The sequence below is a fragment of the Hirsutella rhossiliensis genome (genome assembly GCF_020360975.1).
Source record: "Hirsutella rhossiliensis strain HR02 chromosome Unknown scaffold00001, whole genome shotgun sequence".
Taxonomy (NCBI): Eukaryota; Fungi; Ascomycota; class Sordariomycetes; order Hypocreales; family Ophiocordycipitaceae; genus Hirsutella; species Hirsutella rhossiliensis.
This window is the reverse complement of record NW_025408667.1, coordinates 7,779,747-7,795,769: the sequence shown is the minus strand read 5'-3', so window position 1 is coordinate 7,795,769 and position 16,023 is coordinate 7,779,747. Positions and strand designations below refer to the sequence as shown.

At 58.3% G+C, this 16,023-nt stretch overlaps 2 protein-coding genes across 2 annotated transcripts; both read left to right on the top strand.

The window, feature by feature from the left end:
• Positions 1 to 2,685: 2,685 nt before the first annotated feature.
• On the top strand, positions 2,686 to 8,151 carry HRG_01071 (PIF1 protein; the record flags this gene model as incomplete). The annotated part of the gene is made up of 13 exons (XM_044859542.1): positions 2,686 to 2,756; positions 2,814 to 3,342; positions 3,401 to 3,505; positions 4,063 to 4,506; positions 4,589 to 4,796; positions 4,844 to 5,103; positions 5,193 to 5,491; positions 5,535 to 5,648; positions 5,714 to 6,261; positions 6,703 to 6,893; positions 6,967 to 7,177; positions 7,228 to 7,743; positions 7,817 to 8,151. 13 exons carry the CDS (start codon positions 2,686 to 2,688, stop codon positions 8,149 to 8,151), a joined length of 3,831 nt encoding a protein of 1,276 aa, XP_044725942.1.
• A 4,377-nt stretch (positions 8,152 to 12,528) lies between these two features.
• On the top strand, positions 12,529 to 15,135 carry HRG_01070 (alpha-N-acetylglucosaminidase (NAGLU) tim-barrel domain-containing protein; the record flags this gene model as incomplete). The annotated part of the gene is made up of 4 exons (XM_044859541.1): positions 12,529 to 12,809; positions 12,945 to 13,090; positions 13,183 to 14,001; positions 14,066 to 15,135. The coding sequence occupies 4 exons, from the start codon at positions 12,529 to 12,531 to the stop codon at positions 15,133 to 15,135; spliced, it is 2,316 nt and encodes a 771-aa protein (XP_044725941.1).
• Positions 15,136 to 16,023: the final 888 nt, after the last annotated feature.

Below are 16,023 nucleotides of genomic sequence, written 5' to 3'. Positions count from 1 at the left end.
GGAGCCGGGGGTTGGAAGTTGAGTAGGGGTGATGGCTATGTTGCGAGAAGTTGGAGGTCGGCGAACGGTAAGGTTAGTGTGGGTAAGACTGCGGAGAAAGAAAGTCCAGTAGTCCCCTTCGGTGTCATCGTTGCATGGAGTAGATAGCAAAGGGGGCAATAACGAATGAGAGTGAAGGAAAGAAAGAGGTTATGGTAGTATTGCAGGACTCCCTCTTTGACGGTCGTCGGTAGTTGGATGGGCATTGCGTGCGGCTGAGCGAGGCGGGTGCCGACCGTGTCGAGTCTACTATTGGGACACGGTGAAGTCGGATATATGGGTCGACCTGAGGAGGAGGATGCGAGTTGGTCACGAGAACTTTCCAAGAGGGTTTGCAAGTCGAGACTCCGGTGGCTAGCGACTACAAGAGGACAGGCAGGGGGGTCCTGGCTATCGCTTTAGCATTAAGGCCGTTGATGCGACATTGGTGCTGGCGAGGGAGCAAATCTAGAAGGGTAGTCCGGCTGCATGAGGACGTCATGGACATGTTATCGCCGGCAGCCTTGTGGCTGTTGCTCGACGAGGCGGATTGGCGGGTATTGATGGTGAACTGATGCGCAAGGTTGGTAGGATGGTGTTGGAAGGGCTGAAGAGTATGGTTTGAAGTGTGCGGCAGGCGGTTGTCGCGGCCATCTCCATGTGCCGGAGGTCGGCAGTGGCCAGGATTCGCTGGAGTGCAAAAGAGAGCACGGCGATGGAAGGGTCGCTTTGGCAAAGCCGGGGTAGCAGGTCGCACGTGGAGACCAGGCGAGGCCGGGACGGTGGACGCACATAGATAGGCATGGTAACGGGGAATATAGAGGGTAGTATTGCATCGCCTCGGTACCATAGGGAAGCATTTTATAGGAAGCTATAAGGAAGAAACGCCACGGCCATGAGGGAAGTGATGGTTAGGAGCTTCCCATTCGGGAGAAGTAGCGTCGTCAACAAGCGAGACTGTCCAAGTGGAGGTGCTCCGGAGCCAAAGCTTTATAGCCTGTTGCCAATTTACGGCAGTCGACGTCGAGGAGGCAGCAGCATGGCGGACAGTCCTGCAGTGAAGTTAAGCGAGGCGGTTGCTCACCCTGAAGCCTGTTCGTTGTCAGTCGGGGATGGAGAAGAGGTGAGAACGTGAGCGGGTCGGGTTCGGGGCTCGGAGATGGTGCGACAGGAGCCGGTGTAGATGTGGTGGCAGCTTCTGAGAGGGGCCGCAGAGCACGGGGGGAGAGCCTGGGACGGTTACGAAGATACGAATCACGGGCGAATGCGGCATCAACGTTCCGGCCGATTCAGCCTAGGAAACCTGTGGTTGAAGACACCGCATGGAGACAGCACGCAGAAGCAATTGCGAGGTCGTTGCCGAGAAGACCGCCGCGAGGCGGTTTGCGGTCAAACAGAGCACGGAAGTTCCATAATATGGTTAGCAGCGGAAGTTCCGCGCAACATCAGTCACCGGGTCAGCTTCCGAGGCCCCTGTTGCCTAGGGAACGTGGAGATATGGGGGTAGCGGACTCTGATCGTCCGCCCTCATCGGCACTTTCTGCCTCAGGAGGAGATCCTGAAGATGAGGAGCAACGTGTTACGGCGGCGGCGGGCGATGTCCGAGTGTTCATTCGAAGGAGGTACCGAAGCTTCGATCCATCCAGCCTAGGGAACCGGTATTCGACAACTTAAGAGAAAACGGGCAATTAGCAGCAGCGATTGCGTCTGGTTTGCCCAAGCGCCGTCGGGGACGGAGTTGGCGGGTAAGGGAGTACCAGGCCGCAGGGGTGTCTCCAACGCAGCAGGTACGGCGCAGCATCCGGGGCCGTCTCCTGTGGGGGTGGGCGACGCCGCGGCAGAGCCAGCGGACGCTTCGCTGAGCGGGCGGAGGCTGCAGCAAAGGGAGGTGGGCGGCTCATCGCGGGTGGCGGCTGGGGAGCCCGTGCAGTTTGATCGGCAGCAAGAACGAGGAGAGTGCTGGAAAGGGCAAGGACTGAGGTCAAGGTTCGGCGTGGAAAACGTTCGCCAGCACGGCCCGGTGCCTGTCCAGTGCAAAGGGCCGGATGGCGTGTCAGGGATGCGCACGTAGTCGGGCAGTCGTCGCCAAAGCTGCCGCATCCGACGGCTTGCGAAGAAGCGAATCAGCCACGGAGAGAAGAAATCATGGATCGGAGGCGGCCCGGAGGCGGCCCCGGAGGCGGGAGAAGAGAAAACGTCTTCCTGGTCCGGACGAGCGCCCGAGAAAACAGATTCGGAGTGGAATCGGAAGGCAGAGGAGTCGGGAGCTGCGGGCCGAAGACCTGGCGAGTGTGCTGCGTTTTTTGGAGGAAGACTTCGCCATGAAGGAGAGGCTGTCTAACGATCAGACGTGGTGTACGCCAATACCGCACGACAGGAAGGTGTCGACGGTGCGGGATTTTTATCAGGCGTTCCACGATGCGAGCACGTTGCCGATACGGACCTGCATGACAGCTACCGCAAGCGTACGAGAAAAGAGCTGAGGAGATCAGATGGGATCAATGGCTGTCAAGCTGCGTGCCAGAGGGCGGCCGCTCACCATTTTCATGCCGGAGCTGCTTTCCCGAAGGCGAGCCCGTGTCGGTGTGTGCGGAGTGTGCCCGATGCCTGGCGCGCGGGAGTCTGTCGCCGGCGGTCCATCTTCACACTCGCCTTGGCTGTGAGCACATGTTCCCTGACGAGCTCAAGGGACTCACGCTGGTCGAAGAGAAGCTCGTCTCGCTCAACTCCTGCTATGGGTTTGTCACGAGATATAGCATTCCGGGCGGGCAGAGGCAGGCCGTGAGGTATCCGAGGCACGTCAAGGGCCACATCACAGTGTTTCCCAACAACGTGCAGGAGCTGGCGACCAAGGTGCTCCGCACCCCTTTGCAAGCACTGGACGAGATCCACGTTTCGTGGCAGGGCGTGGAGAAGCCGGCACCGAGCGACCTGTCGAGTCTCTTGTCGGTGAGGCGGCGGGTCGTCGAGAGGGCTCTTGTTTGGCTGAAGAGGAGCAACCCCCACTACGCCGAGATCGAGATCGACGTGGCGGAGATGGAGAGTTGGGGAGACCCGATAGACGGGGTGCCGGCCTTGGTGTATGATCGCATGGAGCGGAACGAGCCGTCCGCATGGGAGAAAACGCGGACGGCGCACGTTGTGCCGCCCACGGAGCGCGCCATGGACGACGAGGGGTCGGTGGAGATCGAGGAACTCTTCGCTCTGCTCAACCAAAGGCAGGAAACGGGAGGCGAGGCTGAAGGGCACGGGCCCAACGAAGAAGGCGCGGGTCGTGATGGAGTTGGTGCTAGCCCCGATCAGAACGTTCGACCAATCAACGAGGTGACGTCTTCCGGCATGTTTGCTGGACGGACCGCCAGACGTGGCGGATGTCGAGAAGCTGCGGTTTGCCTGTGACGCTGTTGGCGCAGGTGCCGACGACGGCCGCGCGGGCCCGAGAACGGGTCGGATCCTCGGTGGGGTCGAGGGCGTGGCGACGATGGCAGTGAGCCATACATTCGAGTCTCGCGGGGGGATGAGTTTGCCGACTCCTTTGAGACGTCCTTCTTCGCCAGAACGTTCCCGACCCTGTTCCCATTTGGCGTTGGGGGACCAAGGCTGGCCGAAGAGGCCATAGCCGAGGCGGGGAAGGCCCTTACCAACTTGCGAGGCACCGGTAGAGCTGCTGAGGCAGGGGCGGCAGCGGAGACATCGTATCCTCCCGAAGCTTGAACCTCCGGATTTGGGCCGACATCGTGCTCCGGCGCCATGGTGGCCGGTTTGCGTTGCACCACATATTTGCATTTCTCGTCTTCAACATGGGGGTGCGGTCGAGGAACCGCCGCGTCAGCATGCTGAGTGTGGCGAGGAAGGACTTCGGCAAGGTCGAGCGCGTTGCCCGCTCGATGACCGCGCAAAGGTTAGCGGCGGCGAGGGTCGAGTTGGAGAGCTCGGGCAAGACGACCGATGAGGGCGTGAAGGAGCTTCTCAGGAGCCTCTCGCTGTACGGCCACCGGCAACCCATGTCGAGAGGTTCGGCTCAATATGCGGCGGAAAATCCAGTCGCTCATCGTTGGCTACGGCGTTCCGGCCATCTGGTTCACCATCAACCCAAACGACATTACGAACCCGGTGAAGCTGCGACTGGCGGCATATCGGACACGCGATCCCGGCGCGGCCGAGGAGTTCCTAGAAGGCCTTGGGAGTGCGTACAAGCGGACAAGGCTGGCCATGTCCGATCCGATGAGCGCCGCCGTATTCTTCCACCGGGAGATGAAGCTGTTCTTCGATCATTACGTGAAGGTCGGAGAAGAGTCGGTATTCGGGCGCATCGGCAAGTACTATGGCGCTGTGGAGACCAACGAACGAGGGGCGCTTCATGTTCACGGCTTGCTCTGGTTGCACGGAAACGCGCATCTCAGCTCGATGCTTGCCGACATCCACGGGGAGGATCAGGCGGCGTATCGCGAGCGAATCATACGATACGTCGATAGTGTCTTCTCCGAGGTAAGAATAGCTAAGACGTGTCACTGAGAACCTGAATTGCTCGTCCGATGGACAAACGGGGCCAGGCTGACGTGCAAGATAGGATCTGGATCAGGAAGGGTTCTGCGCCGTGCAAGCGGAGCGATCTGTGACGTCCGATATTTCCTCCTGCTGGACAACACCGAGCAGTTTTCGGCCGCATTTGACGAGGAGGCCAACTTCTGTGCCGGCGCTACACAGGTTCACACGCATAGCCCGACCTGTGTCAAGTATTCCTTGGGCAAAGGAGCGCGGAAAGGGAATCTATGCCGGTTTAAGTCTCCATGGAGGTTGGTCGACAAGACCGCCATCACGGCAGACGGGGTGTTGCAGATCCGGAGGACTCACAGCATGGTCAATCGATGGAACAAGGCTATCGCTGTTGGGCTCCGGCACAACCACGACATTTCCTTCATTGCGACGCAGCGCAAGACCATGGCCCTTATGTATTATGTCACGAACTACGCGACGAAGGTGGAGGACCCGGTGTGGAAGCGTGTGGCGGCCGCGGCCGATCTCCTGGCCGCCTCAACGGGTGACGGCACGGCCAACGGAGGACAGGACGACGGTGGAGGTGCTGTTGGCGATGACGCCGCCAAGGGAACAGGACGCGACAGTTCTTGATGAGGGTGGCGAATCGTGTGTTCACGGAGCGTCCGCTATCTCAGGTCGAGGTCGTCGCTCATCTTCTTGGATATCCGGCCGAGTTCACCAACAGCAGCGCCTGGGCGTACCTGAACACATCTCTGCTGTACTGGGAAGTCTTTCGACGGTGGCCGTATCTCCGACGAGCAAGTGGCGCGGCGGCCATAGATGATACTCTGGATGAGTCGGTCGTTGTCGAAGAAGCAGGCCTGAGGATCTCCCACGTTGAGGCGTACCAGCACCGGGGAGAGCTCCTGCGAGGGCTATGCTTATACGACTACATATCGGTCGTTAGACTAAAACGCACCAGTAAGGATGAGCTGTGCGGCCTGGGGAGGTGCCCTTCGAGGATGGATGGGCGCCAGGAGACGCTGGGTCCAGGTGCTCAGGCGGCCGGGCAAGCATGCTACCGTCTGCCTCGATGGCTACCTGAGCAAGGACTTCGGCCACAACGACGACGAGGAGTCGTGCCACCGGAGGTGTGTATAGCAACCGCCCTGCCGGCAGGCATCATCAGAGTGGCTAACCTCCCCTCCCCTTAAAGGGCAGCCGTGCAGCATCTTGCGCTATTTGTGCCGTGGAGTCCTTTCTGTGCGAAGAAACAGGTGAGATCAATAGCATCTGGGAGCGGGCGCGAGGCGCTGGCCCCGAGAATATCATGTCTCGTCGACAACGTGCAGCTGCTTCGACGATCAGCCGAAGACGCAAAGCGCGACGCCAAGCAATGGGCGGCCTCATCCGGCGATGGCGATTCCACGGTCGCCCACGTCGAGGAGGGCGAGACAGGCGAGGCGGGCGCAGAATTTGCAGCGACGTATCGGTCCAACAACATCGGAGACGCAACGCGCCTGATCGACGTCGTCCGAGGCGCAGTGGGCACGAATCAGGTGACGGCCAAGTCGCCGGAGCTCATGGCAATGATGCGGCAGCTCTGTCGATTCCAGCAATCGGCGCTCTGCTCAACGGCCGAGCTCGAGGCCATCGCGATTCCCGAACAAGGGTTGAGGTGCATAAGCATGCCAGGGCGGGTATTTTCCGGGGCCGCACTACCGCCGCAGGATCAGGTCAAGGCTATCAAGTCGCAGCAGATAAGTGCGTCGAGGAAAGGGAGAGAATGATCCAAGGCGTACAAACCACAGTCGCAGTCCGGGAAAGCGATCGCCGAGCTGCGTTGCGGAGGGTGATGACCGGCTTCGGGAGGACGACGTCGAAATGACGACAGCCGACTCCGACGAGACGGCTAGCGACGCAGAAGCGGGAATGCGCGTCCAGCTTGGCCCATCGACCTCCTTCTTCGCGGCGGGCAAGGAGTTGTCAACACGGCTAACGCTGAACAAGAGGCAGTCGATCGCTTTCCTAATAATATGCCGCCAGCTCGATTTGATGCGACAAACGAATAGGGCGATGCCGGCCAGCTCTGCCAGTTCGTCGGCGGCGAGGGGGGCACCGGCAAGTCGCGGATCATTGGGGCACTCGTCGAGCTGTTCAGTGGGAAGAGCCTTTCGAATCGTCTGCTGATCACGGCGACGTCAGGGACTGCCGCGGCGCAGATCAACGGCATCACGATCCACTCCGCCTGCGGGTTCACTAAAGACCAAGGGGCGGGCGGCGCGAACACAGCCAAGGACCTTGACGGGGTGCGGCTGACAAAACGGGCGGAGCGGTTCATCCACGGCCAGTCTCGGATGGACTGGCAGGAGAAGGACGTGCTTGTCATCGACGAGGTGAGCATGCTCGGAGCGCGGACGCTGCACGCCATAAACGAGCGACTCTGTCGGCTTCGCGGATCGCAGAAAGATTTCGGGGATCCCCATCGTCCTCTTCTGCGGAGACTTTCAGCAGTTCCGGCCGGTCCAAGAGAGGTCGATCGTCCTGCCGAGCGCGGCCATCTCGTGGGACGTAGACAACTCGTTCAAGGCCGAGCAGCGGCACCAGCACGACAAAGCGCACGCGCTGTGGAAGAGATTCACGACGGTCGTCATGTTGAACGAGCAAATGCGCGCCGCCGGTGATCCGGAATTGCAGGGGCTGCTGAAGCGGATCCGGCAGGGTGTGCAGGACCGCACGGATCTGGACCTCCTCAACTCAGGTGCTACCGCGAGGGCAGGCGGATCCCTTGGGAGACTGGCATCACCGTGGTGACGCCGCTGAACAGGAATCGGTGGAACCTAAACATGGAGGCAAGCTTGGCGTTCCGGGTCCAGCAGCGGTCGACGATGCGCATCTTCATCTCCGAGCACAAGTGGAAGGAGGGCCTGCCGACCGAGGAAGAAGCGATCATGGTACTCAATCAAGGCGACGATAGCGCGATCCCCGTGCCGGCCGTCTTCATGTTCGTGGCCGGGATGCCGGTCGTCGTGAACCACAACACCCATCAGGGGCTGAAGCTGGTGAACGGCGCCGGCTACTCGGCGGTGGAGGTCATTGTCGACAAGGCGTCCCCAGGGCATCGAATCTCGTCCGACATGACGATCCACTTCGGCCGCCGGCGGGATATTACTGGAATCGGCGACGACAAAGGACCTCCACTTCGTCGGGATGCCGCCGGGCACGATCTTGTTAACGCCGATGAGCGTCAGGATACACTGCCAACGAAAGCGGCCGTGGCAGCAGAACGACGTCAGCCGGAAGGGATTGCCGTGCGCAGCAGCCTTCGCCTGCACGGACTACAAGGTGCAGGGCAGAACGCTAGAGCGCGTGGCCCTGGAGCTGCGGGGGACACGGACGACGAAAGTCGATGGAAGGGCCGTGCCCTCGCAATGCGACCCGTACAGCTTATATGTGCAGCTATCGCGCTGTCGAACGCTAGACGGCATCACGCTCGTGTCCAAGGTGCGGGAGAGAGACTTGGTGGGCAACCGAGTCCCCGAAGAGATGACCGCCGCGCAGGCCAGGCTGGAGGTGCTAAGCGAGAGGACTGTCGAGGAAGCTTTGCGTCGGTCGGATGGCGACGCTGAAGAGTCAAGGAGAGTTGTCAGGTGAGGTGACGAGGGGAGAAGACGGAGGAGCGCCGGCGGGCAAGAAGACAAGGGCACTGGGCAGCAGCGATCAACGAGGGGCGACTTTTAGACTTGAAGGAAGAACCCGCTAGAAAGGCATGAACGAAAAGGGCAAAGACAAAAGACGCAAGTTTTAGACACAATAAGAAAACCGGCGGACGAAAGGAAAAAGGTTGGCATTGGCATTGGCATTGGCAAGGGGGTAAACAGGAGTATAAACGGGGGGGAAACAGGGCAAGGCATGAGAGGGGCAAGAAAAGGCGGCTGCGACCAATGATGAGGGAGGGACGGAAGGGTCGGCGACCAATCACACGGGATCTTTTATTCCGAAAGAGGAAATAAATCAGCCAATCAGAGGCGGCCCCCTTTCCGCTCCCTGTGCCCGATTTTTAGTCTCCCTGTGCACCTTACCGTATTAGGTAGAAGCATCGCGAATCGGCCAAGACTTGCATTTGTGTGTGCAACACACCAATTACTGTAGAAGGTGGTCACGGATTGTAGAGTCTTTGCGTTGAACATTATGAATTTGAAGCTATTCGCACATTTCCTCCATATCTTCTAGCCGCATTACAAGCTCATACGGCTGCCGCATTGCGTGGCCTCTTTTCCGCCGTGGTGAGCGTTCCCCTTCCTCTAACTGTAGCGTTACTTATCTGCGAAGCCGGGAGCGGCATAAATCCTCCTTCCACTGATGTAAGGGTGCTAGAGGGGTCGAGGACCCAAGGGTAAAGAGACGAGGGCGCTCGCGATGCCCCGTTGAGACCCTCCTTGACGCGGCGGCCGCGGCGGCTCGTGATATTCGAAGGCCGAGGTAGCCGCCGCATAAGTTGGGTGGCAGACTCTGAGCGCCGGAAAGTCTGCGGTTGCTGGTATGAGGTCGGCTGTGTAGGCGTTTGACGGATCACGATGTCGGCTTGTGGTGTTGACGCTGCTTGTGGTGTTGACACCGACCACGAAGCTATAGCCGGCCCAATGCCAAGGTAGTTGCCAATAGCCTCAAGCCGCGCAAGCACTGTCTGCAAGACTGGCTGCCGCTGTTGCTGTTGCCCGCGAGGCTGTGACTGTTGCGAAGCTGGTGAGGTAGCTGCTGCCGCTGCTGACGAGGCCACAGGTGCAGTTACAGCGGCTGTTGCAACGGCTGCAGTCGTGGCCACAGGTGCGAAGGCTATGGCTCTGGCTGGTCTGCGGCGCCGGGCAATGACTCGAGGATCGCGAATTCGTCTGTATGGGTCTGTGACAGCAAGATCCTGCCGTAGAAGCCAGTGGTTGTCCCACAAGTTCAAGGGCAAGGGTCTTGTAGCTATAACTTTGCGGCTAGTCCCCTCCCCTTGGACCTGGAGGTACGAGGCGATAATATGCTTGCAGGGCAGCCCGTATTGGGCAGTGAAGCTATTCCCACATTCCCCAAGTGGCCGCTCTTGTGGTTTGAGGAGGCCGGCCGAGGCGGCTAGTGCCTGTTTCTGTACAAGCTCGAGAGACGGATATGACGCCTTCTCGACGGCTTCCTCATATAATGGTAGCCGGAACAGGTCGCGAGTCCGTCGTGATTCGCGCTCAACGGTCCGATCATGGTGTTCTCGTGAGGTTGAGGCTTGTAGTTGCAAGGCATGATATAATTCAAGCAGGTTCGACTGGCCGTTGCGAAGGAAGGTGCGAGAGCTTGAGTGAAGGGATTCACAAGGCGAGGTCGTTGTGTGGCCCCAGTTGCGGTAACGGCAGACCCAAGCGCGCGCCCATTGCGTTCGTACAGGCATCCAGACCTCTTCCACATACCTAAGAATAATGTGCTGGTCTGAGAAGGCGCTTTGACGATGCCCCAGCGGCTGTTGAACTCGTCCTCGGTCGGGGCATACACTACGGACCGGAAGGCTGTTGTGAAGGCACAGGGCCTCTTTTCCGGCAGTGGCTCCGGTAGCTGCAGAGCGCCCGGGGTCTTCATCGTCTTGGGGCTCTTGCGGCGGGTCAAATGGGTCGTCATCGTCATAGTCGCCAAGCCAGCGCTTCTTCGCGTTTGTAGTGATGTTCTTCATGATATGCCACGTACAGACCTGTAGCTGTGAGTCCGGGAAGGTAGCCGTCAATGCAGCGCGCGCAGCAGCGTCATAGTCAGTGATGATAACGTGTGGGATAAAGGCATTGCCGTCAGCCTCGCCTCTTAGCCTTGCCTTTGACTGTAACCACTCGCGAAGCTGTATAAAACACCAGGTAAATGCGTTTGTGTCTTCGGAAGGGACTAAACAGAAAGCCACAGGAAGATAGAGCCCAAGGCAGTGATTCCATTGATCTCTAGCAGCTTGAGGCCATATCTATTCGTGTTGTTCGTTACGTCGGCCATCATAAGGTGTGAATGTTGTGCCCAAAGCCGCAAGGCAGGGTCAAGGCCCACAATCTGGTAGAAGAAGCGATCCTCATCGTCAAGTAGCTCTTTATGGAAGGCACCTTCCTCGTCGAGCCTGGCAATAAGCGCTTGTGTGGATGTATGTGCCCCAAGCTCCCGGAGACGAAGCCGGGCACAGATATTCGCGATGTCTTGCTCTGTTGCAAGTAGCCGCGGGCTCTTAGCCCGAAGAGCAAGAAGGATCTGCCGCGCCGTTAAGCCAGCATCGCGAGATAAGTCTTTAACCTGCTGGAGTTGATGTGGATGAAGGCGCCGGTATTCTGGGAAGGCGCCGGCCCTATTGGCCTCATGGTTGTGCCTTGGGCACATCACAGAGATCCGCCAGAGGTCTCCCTCTAGCTTCAGGCGCACAACCTTGACTCTAAACGGGCAGGAAGTCCGCCTGGTGCCAGTCTTCCGGAGTCCTAACGAGGCTGACTTGTATTCACGGCCGCCGCATGCGCATACGATGTCGTAACGGCGTGGGAGCCCATGTTCGTAGTTGCTTGGCTTGAACTTAACTATGGCGTAGCCTTGGCAGCGCGCATGCCGCTGGAGCTCGTCAAACGCATCGTCAAAGGTCTCAAAGAGTGGCATATTGTTTGGCGGGGGCTGGAGAAGCATCTTGGAGAAAGAACGGGTTGATTAGCTGCTTTGTGGCGGTTGTGTGCCTCTGAAACTTAGCTACGCAGACGCGATGTGGTATTGCGAGGTGGGTGGTTATCACGAGTTATTTTGGCTTGCGGTGTTGTACCAGGAGGCACTGCTTGCCGCGACGCCAATTGTGTGTATTATGTGTGTTACGCGTCTACGTGTGGAGTCTTGCCAAGTACGGTAAGGTGCACAGGGAGACTAAAAATCGGGCACAGGGAGCGGAAAGGGGGCCATCAGAGGCGGAGGATGTGGGGGTGAAGCAGTCTGGGGCCTTTTTTCCCCGCGCGCTAATGAAGTCCTTTCGTTCCTCAAGGCACGGGCTCTGTTAAGCTCCATGCTCCTACATGGAGGTGACGCGTCCTCAGGCAACTGCACCGTTGGAGTGGCATTTGCTGTGCATAGGGGTTTCCCCGCGGCCTGTTGATGGCGAGCGTTGGCCGCTTTCTAGAAGCCGCACCCATTCGGAGCGGGCTTACCCGGCGCACGTCAAGGTCGATTCCTGTGACGCCGAACCTGGCAATGCGTTGGAAGTCTTGGCGGCTGCGTCTGACATCATGACGTGCCCTGGACGTGGCTGAGCCGCGGGCAGGATGAGCACGCTCTGGGCACCCATATATGTTGTCCGGGTGAAGGCTGTCCAAGCATCAGGCGAAAGAGAGTTGTCTTTCACATCTTGTATAGGCTGCTGAGGAAGGTTTGACGAGAGCATTCAAGGCACGGCTCTGGGACTGTTACGAGAATGCTGTGCCCTGCCTGCACCTTTGATGTTGTTTGAAATCCAAGATGAATGCAGAGGCCACACGGCGGCCGGGGGTCTCTGAGGGCAAATACAACGGTAATGACAGGCTGCGCGGCCATCGATAAAGTCGATGAGAACGAGGACTTTGACCTTGGCTCTGGAAGGAATGCCGTCTGCCATTGAAATGCATCGCCAACACGCAGCCGCCACGGCGATGATCATTTCGGGCTTTCGTAGAGCCAGTTGTTCCCGGATGCCGAGGTGTGAGATCATTGGTTCGCAGCGAGAGGTGTCGCCGGCAGAGGCTACGCATCTTGATGCATGCGGCCGTTAATATCGGCATCTTGCATCCGCCCCCTCTTTGCCTCTCTTCCCCACGGCATGCTCTGGGCATGCTCTTTGAAAGAGGCATTGCGACGACGCGCAAGAGCCAGGCAGGAAGCCGAAGAGCCGCAATTCCACTGGAACGGGAGCCACTGTTGCTCACTCGCCTCGGGCTTGAATAACAAAGGCCGGTGATATCGAGGATTAGCTTCTATTCCCCGCTCCTCTCTCGGACCCCTCGTTGAACGAGCCTTCCGAGAGACGCAATGGTGCCAAATCGCCTGCTCTCGCTGCTCACAGCAACAGCTTTGATGTCGTGCTCGCCCGTGCTCGCTCACGCGCCGCCGCCGACGACGACCGACGGCATCAAGGGCCTTGCCGATCGACTCTTGCCCGGGCAGGGCGACAGCTTCGACTTTGTGCTGACCGCAAGGAATGATGCGTGGTCTCGCTGGAATCCGCCGACGAATGATCATTATACCGTCGCCGGATCGCCTGGCGGGAGGATCCGCGTCGAGGGGACCACGCTGAGTGCTCTGGCCAGAGGGTAAGGCGGTCATTACCTCTCTTCACTGCTTGCAACAAGGTGCTTTGACTGGGTTCTGGACGAGATATGAGTGTAAATGTGCATCGTGAATACTCGAGTGCTTGCTGCGCTAACATCGCCGTTCCTTCGCCTCAGTCTTCGGCACTACGCCACCGAGACCCTGCAGTTGGACGACTTTTGGTTCGTCGACAACTGCAGGAATGTGTCGGGCCCGTTGCCGACTCCGAAGGGGACCTTGACGGGGTCAAGCGTCGTCCCGTGGCGATATAACCTCAACACCGGTGAGACTTGCCGTCGCCTGACCATCACCTCCTCTTACCACGCTTATTGCGGTTCACTCCAAGGCCGCCATCTGAGACTAACGGATCGTAAGTGACCTTTTCGTATACCTTCGCGTGGTACACCTGGGCCGACTGGGAGAAGCTCCTCGACTGGGCCGCCTGGCGAGGCGTCAACCTCCAGCTCGCATGGGTCGGCTACGAAAAGATCTTCCTCGACAGCTTCCGGGCCCTGGGCCTGGCCGACGACGAGATCGTGCCCTTTTTCAGCGGTCCCGCCTTCCAAGCCTGGAACCGCTTCGGCAACATCAAGGGCTCCTGGGGCGGCGTCGGGGGCCTGCCGCTCGCCTGGATCGACGCCCAGTTCGAGCTGCAGCGCCGGATTGTCGCCCGCATGGTCGAGCTCGGCATCACGCCCGTCCTGCCCGCCTTTCCGGGCTTCGTCCCCGATGCCATCCGCCGCGTCCGGCCGAGCGCCAACGTGACGCGGGCGCCTGTCTGGGGCGGCGTGCCGGAGCAGAGCCGCGATTACTTCCTGAGCCCCCTGGACGACACCTTTGCCGAGCTGCAGCATGCCTTTGTGTCGAGGCAGATGCAGGCGTTTGGCAACGTGACAAACTTTTACACGCTGGATCAGTTTAATGAGCTGACGACGGCCGAGGGGGACGGCGAGTACCTCTCCGGCGTGTCCAGGCAGACGTACAGGGGCCTGACCGAGGCGAACCCGGCCGCCGTGTGGCTCATGCAGGGCTGGCTGTTCTACTCGAGCAAGGACTATTGGACGCAGGAGCGCATCGACGCTTACCTCGGCGGCGTCCCGGAGAAGCAAAGCATGTTGATCCTTGACCTGTACTCGGAGAACGAGCCGCAGTGGCAGCGGACGAGGAGCTACGCCGGCCGGCCCTGGATCTGGTGTCAGCTTCACGACTTTGGGGGCAACATGAATCTCTTTGGACAAGCCAACCAATATCACCGCAGGGCCGGTCCTGGCCCTCGACTCCTCCGACTCCTTGGTCGGGTTTGGTCTCACTCCAGAGGCCTACGAGGGAAACGAGGTCGTCTATGACCTGTTGCTCGACCAGGCCTGGTCAAGAACTGCCATCGAGGCCAAGTCCTATTTCCGGGGCTGGACACGACGCCGGTATAGCGAAGCCTCATCCATCCCACCGTCTCTTTTTGAAGCCTGGGATCTACTCCGCGCGCACGTCTATGACAACAAGGACCACAGGATCCCCTGCGCCGGCGTGGGAGTCTACCAGCTGGCCCCGAGCCTGTCCGGCCTCGTCAACAGAACATTTCATTTTCCCGCCCCGACGGCTCTTCACTATGATCCCGAGGTCCTGAAAGAGGTCTGGGGGCTTATGCTCGATGCCGCTGCTCACGAGGGTTCTCTGTGGGAGGTGCCGACCTTTCAGCTCGATGTTGTTGACGTGACCCGGCAAGTCATGAGCAACGCCTTTATCGACATTTACACTGATCTCGTTCGGGCATACAACGACACTATGCAAATACGTGGAGGTTCGAGACCTGGAGGACCTCGCGTTCCTAGTCGTGAGGTGTCAGTCAAGGGGCAGACGCTGCTCGACTTTCTCGACAGCCTGGACCTAGTCCTCTCCACTCAGGAGCACTTCACCCTCGACAAGTGGCTCGGAGACGCGCAGCGCTGGGCCAAAGTCACAGGCGCCGACGAGCTCATCTCCTTCAACGCCCGGAGCCAAGTCACCGTCTGGATATGGGAGTCGCCCTTTCTCAACGACTACTCGGCGCGCGCGTGGGCTGGCCTGACGCGGTCCTACTACCGACCCAGATGGTCTCTCTTCGTCGAGGGCTTGAAGGAGGCGACGGCGAGGGGGTCGCTGGATGAGAAGGCGCTCAATGCCAAGATTAGGGCGTTTGAGAAGGAGTGGCAGTACGGAGGATTTGGTCTTGAGACTGGGCCGGCGGGTGAGCGGACCAGGTTGAGGGATACGCTCATGCGTGTTCAGAGGCAATGGCCCAGCGTCTTCGCCCGGCGTCGAGTTGACGCCAAACATCCTCAGTTAAAGTGAAAGATGGTGACGTTATTGCTAATGTACCGAGAACGTGTTTCTCGAATGAGCTTTCTTCGGAGATTGCAGAGCCGACTCTGTTGTAGATGTTAGTTTTGTCACGGATTTGCCTATTCCACAACCCGAGGAGGACCGGGGAAACAGCTCCAGCTTTACTTATCGCAAAGCGTTGTACATCGGCGTTAAGTAGGGGCTTAATAGCATGGTAGAAAGTAAATGGGCTCATAAGTTGGTAAAAGTAGTAACATGTATTCCATTCTATCTAATGGGATAAAGGGGAGTCTCTACTCTCTACAGGTACTGTTAAGGAGAGAGAGTGGGCATAAGAGGCCACAGTCATGCTTAGTAGACCCAATAGTCATGCACAAGGAAGCCTGCCTAAACAACATAACTCCCCTAGCCCAAGGACACTATGCAGGCCTAACTTAGGTATAGGAATATCCTATTGCCCTCTTTTAGCTAGCTATATATGGTTACTATACCTATATAAGCCCCTCCCTTGTCCTAATAGATAGACTAAGACATGCATTACTAAATTTACCTTTCTATGCCCCTATTTCTTCTACTATGCTCTTAAGCCACTGCTTGAGAGTTATAAGCCCGGCCTACACGGCTAGACCATCTTTTGCCCGCCGATATTACCTTTAAAGCTATTTACGAGCTATTAACGCCGTTATAACGCTTAAATTATAGTATTAAGGCAAGGAACCTAGCTATACTAAGGGGCACTACTAGAAATATACGAATTTTATAAATTATATATCCCTTAAAGAAGGATATTACTTATTAAGCTAGAACCCCTTATTTTCCTAAGATAACGTTAAAGGAAGTAAGAGGGGATAATTATATCGTAAGACTAAAGGAAAGCCTCGATTAAACCCTATAGAT